The 15,575-nt window shown below is 39.7% G+C and overlaps 1 protein-coding gene across 6 annotated transcripts in view; it reads right to left on the minus strand.

Annotated features, from left to right (window-relative positions):
• The window catches only part of LOC147226213 (uncharacterized), an 83,411-nt gene that overhangs the window by 18,497 nt on the left and 49,339 nt on the right, over nucleotides 1-15,575 (minus strand). For all 6 annotated transcript variants that reach the window (XM_086160608.1, XM_086160607.1, XM_086160606.1 and 3 more), the window contains exon 8: nucleotides 423-1,375. In XM_086160608.1, the coding sequence (XP_086016734.1) occupies nucleotides 423-1,375 (953 nt within the window). The remainder of the gene's footprint in view (nucleotides 1-422; nucleotides 1,376-15,575) is intronic.

The raw sequence follows: 15,575 nt of genomic DNA on the forward strand, positions 1-15,575 counted from the left end.
AGCACAGCTGGCTTGCACTGCTTTCTCTGAGGCATTAAAGAAAAACAAACATTCGTAATTCTTCCTTGCAGACTTTACAACGGACACCTGGATTTATTCCTGAATAAAATGCCATATAAGTGATGAAATCTGTTTGGCTGTTTTGTTAGCGGTTTTGTCCAAATTTGAAACATAATGCCTGCACCATACCCCCACACACAAATAATTGTAAGTATTGTTCATCCACACATAAGTTAAGTATTATGCAACAAGACAACATCTTAGGAAGGAACAGACTTATCACTTTAACAGAGTAACAGAGGAAATAGGTGACATCTTAACTTTTTTGAGGTTATGCATATGTATAATTTTCTTAATTTACCCAGAATGAAAATGATAGAATATATTAGAGTGACATGGTGAAATCCTCCACTAAAACCTACCTTGGTCTTCTTATCTGCACTTGCCAGGTCTTTGCTTTGTGTTGTGTTGCTTCCATCTGCAGGTTTTGCTTTTTTGGCCTTCTCTGCCACTTCTGCTTTAACAGACTTTTTCTTTTTGTCATCTTTCTTCTCCACAGCTTTTTTTTCATCCAGCATTTTGCTTTGCTTATCTTCCTTTATGCCATCCTGTGTGAATTTTTCAGCTGGCTTGTCTGCTTGTTTGTCTGAGTCATCTTCCTTCACTATCTTACTCTCTGCAATACTTGTCTCTTTTTTGAGGTCTTCCAAATCTGCAGTCACTATTGTCTGGAAGTCCTCCAATTTCACGGGCTTCCCAAAATCGGTACTGAGCTTGACAGCTTTTGATTCTTTCTCTGTTGACTTTTCTTTTGTCTCGATGTGCTGCTCTTTTATGTCAGGCATTTTTTCTGTTTCAGTCTTCAAGATTTCTTGTTCCACAATGGATATTTCATTTTTGTCCACTTTTTCAACCAATTCTACTTTAACACCTTTTGTCTCATCTTTACCCTCAATCTCCACTTTGCCTGTCTTTACTAATTTCTCATGTGATTCTTCTGCCTTACTGTCATTAGCCTTCTTTTCTACTGTTTCCACTTTCTCTGCCTCTTTGTCTCTCTCCATATCTGCCAGTTTTTCTTCAGCCTTTTGTGGTTGCTTCTCTTTCTCCGTCTCCTTCTCTTTCACTTTCTCTTGTTCCTCTTTTGCTTTTTCAACCTCTCTTTCCTTCTCTTTAGTATTTTCTGATACTATATTCATCTTTTCACTGGTCTCTGTGTCTTTTTGCTTCGAAGGCTGATTCTCCACCATGGCTGAGGTCTCACTACTGGTGAATTCAACCTTCACGGTCCTCTCCTGGGATTTATCAACATTTTTTATGTTATCTTCCAGCTTGTCGTTCTTCTGGTCTGCATTGTCCAAACTTTCAGGTTTTACTAGAAAGATATGAAAAGTCATATATATAATTACAAAATCCATGAAAAGTTAGCTTGCTTCTTATGAAAATAGCAACAAAATTGCTGAACATTGTTTTAAGACTGCTTTTACTTTCTGAGCTCTGCCCTTCTTTAAGTTTGAGGCTGCATTGATATGGGGTGAGGAATCCTTATCAGATGCTTAGTCCAGTAAGATTATATTAGAATAAAACTCCTATAAAAGCAGCATAAGATTTGATGCAATTCTGAAATCTGCCTGTGACCCCGGGGCTATTCTGTGTGACTGAACTCAGCAGCCTTACAGAGGAATATCAGGAGAAAAAAAAATCATCCAAATATCACAGCATATTACAGCTGATGCCCCAGCCAGAAACCCTGTCTTCCTCAGGTACCACGGCTTGGAATCTGCAAGACCCTGAAATGGAAGTTGTCTCATAATTCACAATGACTGCCTTTTAACTGCAAAATAGAGGAGAACCACAATAGGCCCATGGTCTATAACAAAAAAAAAACATTTTCAAGGGACAAACCTGAGCACGAGCTTACATGTGCACCGAGACTGATCAATAGAAATGACACAAGTTACCCATAATGCCCAGTGATTCTCCAAAATGGGCAGCGTTAACAACATAAGCACTTTGCTGTGATAGCCTATGTCAAGCAAACTCAACGAAAATGTTAAGCTCTAATTCGATAAGATGACTCAGGACAAAATACCGTGAATGTGATTCATATTGCCAGAAAAAAAAAGAAAAAAAACACATACGAAACCATTGCATAAAAAAATAGATGATATTTTTGGAATTTTACTGACCTAGTGAAGTAGCTGCATCATCTAACCTGAGGTGATGATGATATAATGTTGGGGTGCAGGGTGCACTTGCTTAATTCTAAACTGAATAGGTCATAGTCAGCGAAAAACAAGAAAAATAATAGCCATCTATTTATGATCAATGTTCAGATGGAAATTAATTAGATCTAGATCGGCATATTTTAAGAGGCTTTTAACAGGAAATAGATGTAACATACAACTTCAAGACTTAAAATCAACCCAGGACTGAGATAACTCATTTCTGCTACTGACAGTCTCAGATTAGGTTAGAATCTGAAAACGTCTCTGAAGAACTTTTCACACACTTTTAGAGTAGCTTTCTTTTATTCTCACAAGGCTGTCATTTTTACTTGGTATGTCTTTGCTTATGTGATGCTGGACATGGAGAAATGTGCCCTTGACCAAAAAAACATGAAGAGGTCGGTTTGGAGAGGGTTGCTTGTAAAGGTTAGGTAATTGGGGCGTAAGATCTCAAACAGGATGCCTTTACGTAACCGAGCAACTGAAAACCTGGAACTTTGATGGACATCAAAACCAAAGTAGACATAGATACATCTAAATTACAATGACAGAAGCAAAAAAGGGTGACCTTACTAAAGAAAGACATCTGTGTATGACAACTAACATGAGGGGGAATAGGCCAAGAGGAAAAAAAGAGAACAAAAGGCTTTTTTTTCCTGAAATGCAACTGATGCAACTCGTGAGATCCATTTGGCGAATTATTGCAGAAATCAAAAATCTTCAATTTGTCAAGAGCTTGGTAGAAAAGCAGGTCACACCCATCCTACGCACACACTCTCTCCATCAGAACCTTTCAGATGCTGCCAAATCCTCTTTTCACATTTCAGCCATTTGGGTAGGGTGGCTCTGGACATGAAGAAATTAGTTCCTTATTTTCGACCTTTTGACCACTTAAAAAAAAAAAAAAATCACAAAAACTTCATGGTGCACAGGGAAGAACTTAGTAATCAATTAAATGTCAAAGACTTTTATCTAAATTTAAAGCCAAAAGATTTAAATTGAGCTGAAATGTTAACGTTCAACCGGTATATCTGTCATTCCATTTTAATCAGCCATTTTTTTTGCCTTTTAGATCTAAATCAATGTGGTGTGCCTCAAGTGCGAAGACATGAAAACTTCATACAGTAGAACCATGTATAGCGGGGTGTCAAACTCATTTTGAGTTTGACACATACGGCCTAATCTGATGTCAAGGGGGCCGGACCAGTAAAATCATTATCTAGAAGTAGCACTAAGTCCGAATGTTTCAGACCGCGGACGTATAGTGACAAAACATGATGATTGTCATATAGATTCCTAATAAGAACCCAGCTGGCCTTCAAATATGTCAGACCCTTTCCAATTTCCTAGTGTACTCAACAGAGTACATTTAAAGGTTGTTCAGACGCTTGATAAATAAGACAAATGATTTTAGATTAGTCATTTAAATAAATTTTGCTGACAGCTCCCCCTTACGAATCATAGAACTCTGTTAAAATATCAACAATCTATGTCTTTTAATCCCAAATATCAGGTAAAGCAAGCAAAGTTGAAATGTTATAATATAGGTTGTGTCCCTATGGGTAATTTTCCAGTCATAATCTTCTTGAACTCCCAACCAAGAACCCCCCACTCTCTATAACAAATTGATTCAGCTGCAATCTTCATACTTGCATGTGCAGCAAATGTTTTTGGCATGGTCATTTTCTCATCAGTGAAAGAGGGCAACAAGTACTTTTTTGTCTTCTTTTCCCCAAATAGCACAAAAGCTTCTCAATGAAAGAGGGAGTTAAAGAAACATTGCAAGGACATGCTATGAGTATAAAGCAGAGAATAGGGTACAGATGAAAAGGAGGGTTGAGGGGGACATGAATGATAAACAGTGCTTATGGTTGGAAGCCTTCACTTAAGACAGCTTGGCTTGAATGTGTATTGCAAGTTGGTGAAAAGACACCATGAGGATAGAGGATGGCAAACATGATATGTATATGTGCAGGAGAGGAAAAATCTGCTGTTTTGCACTCCTGCCAAAGTCAAATTGCATCTTTATAAGTCATCTATATGTGTTTCTGTCAATCAAAAGTAGATATTCCGACCAAATTTCACTCATGATTACTTATAGTATGGATATTATACCCCTAATTCAACATTATATATTCATATATATATTTAATCTTCTAATAATCTGCCCTAATTTGTCATTTCATTTTCCAATACAACTGTTAATGGAGAATTTTTTTTTTTTTCATGTCATTAACATCAATATATATATATATATATACATATACTTGCATATACATATATGTATATATGAAGAATCCATGGTTGTGGATATGAGCAGGTAGATCCAGGGAGAAAGCATACAGCCAGGGTTTAATGAAAGGAAAATAAAGACTCTTTACTCTTCAGCAGTCAGGCTGGCGTTGGTCACAGTGGGCTTTGTGGTGTGTGGCGGGAATATAAAACTAAGTATATAGACAGTTAAATACAGCCAAACCCAAAGACAGTAAAAAATACAGCAAAGAAAAAATAAAATACAAACAAGTTATTGCAGAATGCACACAATACTGAACAACACATTGCATGTTTTAGCCTCATTCTGCCTCGATGATGGCTGCTATTTGTCATGCCTGTGACCCTGTATTAACCACATTACCCCGTTTCTGTCCTCAACAAGGATCTCCCAAGAAATCAAAACAATTATTTGCCATTGCAGACAAAAATACAGCTGCAGAAAGACAGGAGAGGGACAAGTGCAAGGGTAGAGATGTTTTGTCAATTTTTCAATTAAGCTATTTTTCCCGGGCCTGCAGACAAGTCAGAGGTGGGAAGTCAGCTTCTTTTAGGATGAATCACAAATCATAAACACAAGAGCAGTCAGGAACACAACCCCCTGTTCCCACACATTCACATACTACATTATGTAACACTTATGTAGCACAGAACTTTCATCTACAACATCTGTATCTACAATTTCAATAAATCAGCAAGACTCCCTTATCTCTATTTTCATTATATCCCTCTTTAATTTCTCTGTATCTCACAGAACAATACACTACTTAATGCTGAGCCATTTCAAAACTTAGGACTGTCAAAACAGTCCGTCAAAAAATCAAGTTCATCATTTGCTCAGAGCCTTTATCAAAACAGATGCGTTACTTATGGTAAAGCAAATCAGAAATTGATGGTTGCCATTGGTTTTTTTTACAACACTGCTTTGTAGATTGTATGTAAAAAATAAAATAAATGAATAAAAAAATCAAGAGGCTGAACAGTTGCAGTTCTTCAAAAAACCACCACAAAGACTTCTAAAAAGAAGATATTGCAAATAAGGCCCCAACCTACCATCTACTGTGATGAAAGGTGTACGGCTGGAGCTCAACCTAAAGTTGGCGCTGGCACCCAGGGCAGAATCAATGTCCGCTGTAAGTGATGATTTCTTGTAGGCTCCAACATCTACCACTGCAGCAACGTCTGCTTTATTTTCATCAAACACTGCAACTTTAGTCATTTGGAAATTGCCCACGGTATCATGTTGCATGTCAGAGCTGACAAATACAACAGAGCTGGTGCTCATACCGCTGAGCCCCTTGGGGTTAAAGGGCACAGGAAGCACAATGTCACTTGACGCCTGCTCCAGTAGAAGGCTATTTGCAGGGGGTTCTAATGGTGAAAGAGGAAAGCAACTGTTGCTGTTTTTCGGGGGAAGAAATAAGGGTCCAGGTAGAGTTTGCCGTAGGTCGTTGTGTGTTGTGCCAGCAGCTGACAGGGTCGGTGGTGGCGTTGGGGGCTGATCTTCGGCGACGGTCAAAGAGCGCTTCATGGAATGAGGAGAACGACAGGGACCACTCACTGGTGATATGAGCTCAACCCCTTCTCCACCTGGGTAGTTATCAGCCAGCTCTAGACTGGTGGGCACTGACAAGTGGGAACATTCAGACATTGCACGCCGCATCGCTTTCCTTTGCTGCTGAGCCCTTCCCATGAAACAGGGCTTCAAATCTTCATCTCCCTCTTCTGTTTCTTCCACTTCACTGTCCACCGACGAACCATTGGATAACTCTTGGAATTCAAGGGCTACCCTCGCTCCAGCCACACCCATTTCACCTCTCTCAAAATGGTTGTCATTGACTCCTGATGTGCGGGGGTTAGGGGCCACCTGAGGCATGGCAACCTTTTTAATGGAGTCAACAAAATTCGAGTTCTTCCATGTGTCAGACTGATAATCTTGATCTGATGCCTTTGTCACTGATGCGCCTTTTGCAGTGATGGATGTTGACAGCTCTGTATGCATGCCTGGGGATCCAAGGGCTGGTGGCTTGCCTAACCTGCCACTGCTTCCACATTCCATGGCACAGGGTTCTCTGCCTGGTGAGGCTGGTGACGGGAATGGGGAGGAGGACAGAGGGCTGTCTGGGCTCTCTCCTGTGCTGCCCAGTGACGTGTTACCCAACGAGTTGCTTCCAGGGAGGCCCCCAACCCTGCCAGGAACCATCAGCTCTACATCCCTCCCAGACTGTTCAAACACGCATAGCTTGGCCTCATCAGTGAGTCCACTTGGTGCCGAAGATCCACTACTCACCACAAGACCCCTTGGGCTGTCCATGTCCATAACTGAAGGATGCTGCCAATCCCAACTCTCAGTCGGCAAAGTGGGCGACAGGGATGGCACTTTACACAGCTCACTGTACTCTGAGAAAGGCGAGCCAGGCTTCTGATCAGAGAGAGAGGACATGATGTCTCCCCTTTCTATCCCCCGCCCCCTGTCTTTATGCAAATCTGTCTTGCTTCAGTCCAAGGTCCCCAGAGTTAATCGTCGTGACTTTTCTTGCTTTCTGTCCCTCTTCTCCTCTTTTGTTATGCAGTAATCTTGTTGTTCAATCACTTGGGTACGCTCCGCAAGTGCGTGGAGTTGCTCTTGTGTCTGCTATGATCTGAAAGACAGACTGAGGGGGAACTGATTGTGCAGTTCCCTCACACATACCGTCTCCCTCTCTGCTTCTCTCACTGATTATTACATTCATCATGTGACCCAGTTGTGGACACCAAGTGGCTACAGCTCTCTCTCAGATCCCACCCCTTGTGGTGGAGTGAGTAAGCCCCCTCCCCTTTCAGCCTTTTTCTTTCTCTTCACATTTATGTCCACAAACCCTCTTTTCCTTGTTTAGACTCATGAAAAAGAGCATCATGTATGCCTGAGTGCATGTGCACAGCAGACACACATACTGGATAAATCCTAAAGAGAAAAAAAAGTTTTTTTGGCTACAGAATATTATTGTCTGGCCTGTTATTCAACTCATTCATTTTAACTTCAAGCTTTCACCAAGTGCACCAAGGGACACACTGAAATAAAACTCAAGCAGGCAAAGCCATATCTAGTATCTTGGTTACTACTACTATACTAAATTTTAGAATTCAACTTTTGTAACCCCATTTCATGTTATGTTACCAGATGTGAGGAAGTGAGGTTGATAGATTGTAGCACCCGAAGTCATAAATAGCAACATGATGGAGCTTTTGCGAAAAGGTAGTTTAAAAAAAAAAAAACTCCCAGTATTTCTAATCTAAAGAAAGAGGGAAAAATACTCTCTAAGAGATGGGTAAAAATCCTACTATAGGTATCTCGCCATGATATTTTTACACAACAGCCATCCTTACATATAATGCATTCACATACATTAACATATCAAATACGACAGATACAAAATATATGAAAAATGCTAACTTCAAGTTTAAGTATCTCAGCAATCATTGTAGGACGTAGAGTGATCATCCTGGGTACCGAACATGCAGCTCCCAAAGTGTTGTTGAGCAAGAGACTGAACCCCTAACTGCTCCCCTGGCGCTCACCTGACAGCAGCCAACTGCTCAAGGTTCATCCATGATGGGTTAAATGCAGAGAAGGAATTTCCCCATGAGGGATGAATAAAGCATAAAAAAATGTAAAAAAATGAAAGATCGCCAAGCTTATACATGCCCCACTGTAGTCAAATATATCAAGAGCACCTAACCAAGCCTGTGAACACTTCCCAGGAATTCAGCTGAACATGTCAGGAATTTTGCTAAACATGTTAAAAAGAAGACTACCTCTGTCTTCCCGGGCACACCTGAACTAATTTCCCATGAAATGCATGACCTTGCAGACATGTGAAGATTAAACCATCAGCAGGGCCTGATCATGCTACAGTCTGCTCAATGCGTTCACTGACAGTTAATCTACAGCAAAGAATGCTCTGCTGACATAGTGATTATTACTTATAGTTGTAACAGTTTATATAGTAGATATAGTACAGATATTACTATACAGAAAGTCATGTAATACACACTTTACTGTCTGATTATCGTGGTATGAATTTCTCTGTAAAAGAAAAAGAACAAGTTATCTGATACTATGATAAAGAGTGATACATCACTATATTGTTGTCATTTCCTGGCTGGGGACCGATGCCCTTAACAGTAGATGATTGGTTGAATGTAGATTTTGAGGGAAAGAGAAAAATTCACTGTCAAGACAAAATTACAGACAAAAGTCACTGAAATGGAAGAACCCTAATATCAACAAAGCACTAACATTTAATGGTGTTTTTTCATTGATATCCTTCTGGTCATATGTGAAACACCTAAAATGATATTATAAAAGCACAGATCCAATGCCCCAATGGTATAAAATAATGTCAACTACCAAGTTAGAAAAATATTCTCAAATATTTGTTTTCCCTCATTCTTCATTCAAAAATCAACAACAATCCCGAGCAACACAGCCTTTAAACACACATACATTTCTGAATGCCATAAAAGGGCAGCCACATCAACTTTGCAGCAGCTCTGTACAGACAGGTAGTCAAGTAGTCAGGGGCTGACAGGCCTATGTGCTTTGGTCCTTAAGGTATACGTTGCTGCCTTTGCATATTCATTTGTCACATTAACTTTAACCCAATACTCAATTATTATCCGTTATGCCTCCCCCCCCCCCCAGGAAGAAGAAAACATTTCACACGGACCCACTCTCCACCACAGCTATATACACCTCTGCATAACATTATATCCTTATTAATATTTAAGAAAAGAAATATGAAAGAAATATAGATCAGCTTGCAAAAAAATATATTTATTAACATTGTTTTTAGTCTGGAACAGTTAAGATGTAACTGCATCAATTTTTCGTGAAATTTAAAAAAAATGAAATCCTTATTTAAACTATGAACATTTTTGACCAACTGAACCATTTGATACTGAAAATAAAATAAATAAATAATAATAAATTCAAATTGATCAGCAGACACACAATTACCACACAGAACCTACAGAACAAAAAATGAATAAAAAATTGCGATTTTTCGATGCAAGGTTTGAAGCATGATACTGCAACTCTCAGTAACAAGTAAACACACTGGTCTTCCCAGTGGTTACAGCCCAGCAAAGTGCTGTATGCCCTCGTCATATTTCTTCATCTTAGCTTTCAGGTGACTTCTGTTTGTCTCACTATCTTCGTTTCTCATTGCCTTTCTTACCAACCCTGTTAAATATTTTTTCATTGTGTCTCTTGAGGGTTTCTTCACTGCACCTCTTATCTCCTGCTCTGTGCTGTGTGTCCGCATACTCGGTGCGAAAAAAAAACTACTCCATAGAGCTAATACTCTGCACACTCTTACGATGAGAGTGGCACTGCCACCTACTGTAGATGTGCAATTACACTTTATTCTAGTATAGTAGCATTGCTTCTCACTATTTGAGAAGCAATGCTTAGACCCAACTTCTTCTTGCCTTGTCTGCTTGCCTTTTGAAATACTAAACTCTCAGGGAAGCCACATGGGGTCAACTTACACAGATGCATTCATGTACAGTAACACACACACATACGTGCACATCCTGCCCAGTGGATGACCTCACCCTCACTGTCTGGTTTGTTGGAAAGGACTAACATACATACATCTAGTAGGTAAGCCACAACTTGCCAGACCGAGGAATAAAAAGCAGTATTACAAAGATGTTTTTTGTGACAGCGTGACATGACAGCAGTTTTAATAATGAAGAAATTCAAAGGCTGCAGCCTGAAGATTTTCTGTAAGAAAATTACATATCGAAATGCTGGAATAGAAATTAACCAGGGGTGGTGTGAGAGAAAACAAGTATTATATCAGGAGGAGGCTACAGTCGGAAAGGATGGCAGAAGGAGACAGTTTTAATTGACGTTTATATTAAGCTCCAATGCAGCTTTTTTCCACTTTTCCACATTTTTCCAGACAGCATTATTTCCACAGTGGTCTCTCTTTCCATTAGTCACCAACGAAACTGCCTCCTGTTGCTATGGCAACTGGCTCTCATCAGTGTGCTGATTCTAGCCACATGTTCAGTGTTGATGGCAGGGGCATCGTCTGAAGAATCGGGGGGTTGATGGAAGGAACTGGATAGTGTGGGTGTGAAAATGGGGGGTTCTAAAAATATGCCTGAAACTAGGGAGGGTGTTATTCTAATGTAATCACTCTTGCCTCTGGAAAACGAGATAAGGAAACGTACATTCACATGGCTTAATAAATAGTAAAGACAATATATAATGCCAATTAAATTTTACCAGCAATGCAGCCTCAGGGCGGCACTGGCCGGTGTCTCCCTGTGCCAGCAAGGACAGGGGGAGGGGGGGTGTTTGTCAGGAAGGGCACCCAGCATAAAAGTTTTGCCAAAACCAAACACGCAAATCAAACAAAATAACAAGATCATACTGGATTGGTTGAGGCCCAGGTTAACAACGACCGCCATTGGTACCGATGACCTACAGGGAACCAATGTAAGCTGGGCTACTATAGGTCAAAGGAGAGGAGGATGGCATGTTCGGAAGCAGAGAGAGAAGAGGAAAGGCAAGAGTCTGGGGATTGAGAATAGGGACTTTGAATATTGTGACTATGACAGGAAAAGGTAAAGTTGGTTAACATGACACAGAGAAGGAAAGTGGATACACTGTGTGTCCAGGAGACCAGGTGGAAAGGTAGTAAGGCTAAAAGCTTAGGCGCAGGCTTTAAGTTGTACTATCATGGTACTGACAAAAAGAGAAATGGAGTAGGAACTATCTTGAAGGAGGAGTTTGTTAGGAACATTCTGGAGGTGAAAAGAATGTCAGATAGACTTAAACTAAAACTGGAAATTAAAAATGTGATGCTTAATGTTATTTGTGACTATGCCCCACAGGTGGGATGTGAGTGTGAGGCAAAACAAAGGGAGTATGATGACTTGTATGCTCGGTTGGACAGTAAGGAGGGAGAGAATGATCCATACAGGCAGGCAAAAGAGAGATAAAGATGGAAAGGATGTACAACAGGTCCGGGTGATTAAGGATAGAGAGAGAAATGTATTGACAGATACTAGAAGAGTGATGAGAAGATGGAAAGGGCACTTTGAAGAGCTGATGAGTTTGGAAAATGAATGAGAAGCAAGGGTAGAAGAGGTGACTATTGAAGACCACAAAGTAGCAGAGATTTATAAAAGTGAAGTAAGGACGACATTGAAGAGGATGAAAAGTGGAAAGGCAGCTGGTCCTGATGATATACCTTTGGCGGTTGGAAGTGTCTAGGAGAGGCAGCGGTTGAGTTTCTGGCTCGATTATTCAACAGGATCTTAGAGAGTAAGAAGATGCCTGAAGAATGGGGACGAAGTGTGATGATGATTTTGATGATTTAGATGATTTTGACACCAATATTGTCCTTGTTGCTAACTATTTTGTTATCATGCAATTTCAAATACTCCATTATCCATACTCCATTATGAATACTCTCCATTATCCACCACTTATCCTACTCAGGGTTTCAGCTACCATTGGTCAAGAGGCAGAGTACACCCTGGCATGGCCGTCAGTCAATCCTGGGCCACATACAGAGAGAGACCAGGGTCCTTGGTGCTATGAGGCGGAAGGGAGACTTTTCTGTCAAATTAAACATTGAGGATTTAGAGTTCAGACGGGATTTAATCAGCTCTATTGAAGCTGGCACAACCCAAGAAAGTGTGCCAGAACTCGCCCTGAAAGCTTAAAAATTTATTTTGAAAGCTTCCATTCAAAGAAACAAGTGATATAAATCCATATCGGTTCCACAAACTGCCATTACATAGATCTGACACACACGTGCATGCACAGTCACTATTACCACTAAAGGCATCAAAACCCTGTTTCACATCAACCTACAAGGACAGTTTTCTCCTCTAGTCATGATTCTCATGATACCAGAGGGTGTTTTGCCAAGGTTGGGTATTAGCAAACAGAGCTGGGACCTTGAAATTAGAAAAAATAAGAGAGTAAGTAAATTGGCCATAGCAGGGTTAAGTGAACTTAAACTATAGAACAGGGAGAAGGAAAGTGTGACCACCTTACTTATACTCATTTTATCCCTGATTTAAAAAAAAGGAAATATTTGGAATTTGAAAACATTACAATAATGCATATAAGCATTTATGATGGTGGCATACATGATCTATGACAACAAAGCTGAGAGAGAACCAATTTTAACCACCCATTAACATGATGTTAGATGTGTAAATATGAGGCTGGTGAGGCTTTACATTTTTACATGTGCTAACAAAAACACAACCCATGGTACCGGTGACGTGCATATAGCATTGAGGGGAAAGAATCTGCAAGTGGTTCAGGCAATTTTCCCCACTGTGATTAGCAAACAAGTTCAGGCACTTATCAGCCATTCACAGTTCAGCTCTACTCTGTAGCACTGTGTTCTATCCTGGTTCTCTATTCCACGCTGATGGCAAGCTGATAATTCTTTGCCTCATTGTTGATACCCTATTCTCTATTTTAATACAGTTCCAAACTGCACATCACAAACCATTGCTCAGAGAATGATGCGTGCAGTCCTCCCTCCTTTCCCAATTATCTGTCTTACTGCTTTGCCTCCTGCTTAGTATCTCAATATTACACAATACAATGCAGAAAATCAATCACTTTGTTTTCTTGATGTAATTGTACTGCCGTTTCACATACTAACGCATAATCTAGATTGGAACATGCCAGTAATTTCTATCTACTATCTCAAAACTGACAAAACCACCTACAGCTTTAGGGCTTTCACTTATAACTGTCTTTAGTTTGTCTGAGTAACACATTTGTTATTACGGCAAATTACGTCCTGATTGCTTTCCAGAATATCATTGCATACAGTTTATTCCTACTGTAAGTAGATGTTACATCTTTATACTGTATTACACCATCTCTTGTTTAAAGTCAGGAGGTGGTTTTCGAAACATAGATCAAGTCGATTTGTTTCCCAAATCACAAAGCTGAAAGGCTTTAAATTGAGAATTAGGACTAAAGCAAGGACAGTGTTTAGGAAAAGATTGTGTTTCAGTGTAAAACCTCCAGGGGTCAACAAATTATGGTAGCAAAGGATTATGACTCTGAATGCCCTCCTCTTAGAATCTTCTTTTACAGAAGTCATCCTTCAATGCATCCATGAATAATATTTCAAAACAGATGCCTGGTTACAGCATGATGATAAAATAAACTGAGGTTGCAGATCTCGCCATTGTACTAGAAAATAATCAACAGTCAAGGGCTAAGTGATTGCAGACTCCAAAACCTAGCTAAAGATACAACCACTTACAAGTATAGTAGTCTTATGAACTCAATCTTGCTCATCAAAAACAACAGGAAACTGTTTATTGCTTGTGTTGGATTATAAATTCAATTAAATCATCATAAATAAGGATAATGCTACCAACTGGATTCTTCTACTACTGAATTGAAAACCAGGCTATACACACTGCAACAACATCACTGATGCTACTGCCTATGCTATTTTGGATTTCAAGTGTGCTGCATTTTGTTTTACTCAAATCCAGGCTATAGCTTTTTATATGCAACAAGTATGTATTGATTTTTTTTTGGGGGGAGCGGGTATAAAACAGAATGAAGATTTGATGGTATCGTGGTGCAACATGACATGGTTAGTGGCCTGCTTGAAGGTGGTGTGAGCTAGTTGAAGCTCAGCAAGAGAGCCTTCCACTGGAGGTGTAAAAGTTACCAATTTACTGTCAAAATCGATGTTGGCTTATCTTGGCGGGAAACAAAAATAACATGTGCCATAAAAGATTTCATTACTTCTCAATATGCTGTTTAAACACTGCTCAGTTCATGGAGCAACATTAATATATTAAAAACAGTTTTGAGTTTTTAAAGCCATTTTAATGGGATAGACCGGACTGTTCCGGTGTTGTCTAAACATCAGGAGCTGATGAGCAATTGATGACAAAAGTAGTACAGCTAGAGGCACTATGTGATGGGTGGCGGCGAATAAAATTTCAGCACCATGGAGAGAGACTATGATTTGCCTATAATTTTAGCAGACTAAGAAAACTACATACAAGAAGGCCAACTGTTTTGTAATTTCATTTTCCCAATTAGTTGGATATATGGTCATAGAAAAAGCTCATTTATTGACAAGCTCAACATAGTCCTAATATTGTAAATTAAAATAACGTCTGCAAAGCCACTTGTCAGCCTGGAGCTCGGTATTTGGGTATCAGCTAAAAACTGAAACAAAATGCAGAGACTCACATCTTGCTCAAGTCCAATTGCTATGACAAGCAGATTTCACCAAGAATTGGGGTAAAACCACAGTCTTCAAATGTCCCTTCTGGGCTTTCATGTGACACGTGTTGTATGTAGAGCGCATGAGGTCCTGGGTTAAATCCCCGGCATCTCCACTTGTTGTCGCTTTGGTTAAAAGTGTCTGCCAAATGACTGCAATGTAAGGTAATGAAAGAATGCTAGAGTAGAGCAAAGCACTATGAGGTAACACAACACATGGCTCAGTGCATTCATGCTCATCTTCCTCTTGAGGAGTTTACATTGCCTTTAAACAGATTGGTGACTTAGCTGTGTATCTTGTGGTGTGTCTATGCGGGCCTTTGTTGCAAGGTGGTAATGGGAAATTTGTCTTCATACATGGGGGCGACAATGCTTTCCCTGCCTGACAATGTTGAACAATAGACTAAGGCAATGGACTAAGGATGTGGTTGACAATCCTTTATTATTTTTTGCATTCTAATTATTTTGTAAGCACCCAAAAGTTAAATCCTGCATTAATATACCTGGACTTTGTTGTGTGATACAGAACACATTTCCGTCAATTTTAACCCTATTAATTACTTTGATGTAGTAGCAAAGGAATTTAAAGTTGTTTTCTAATTTCATGTATTGTAACTGTTTTTTCCAGATTTTTTTAGACATAGTTGATGCTTTTTTTGTTTGTCTTTTGGTTATTTCCTCTTGTCGCTGTGCTGAACTAACTCACCCTCTCCTCTTTCCTCTTTATTTTGCTTTACATTTCTTTTTCTTTTTAGAAGTATTTAAATAGCACTCTTGATGACAAA

Source organism: Fistularia commersonii, chromosome 15, assembly GCF_037954325.1.
Source record: "Fistularia commersonii isolate RoL2024-O1a breed Wild chromosome 15, RoL_Fcom_v1.0, whole genome shotgun sequence".
NCBI classification, from domain to species: domain Eukaryota; kingdom Metazoa; phylum Chordata; class Actinopteri; order Syngnathiformes; family Fistulariidae; genus Fistularia; species Fistularia commersonii.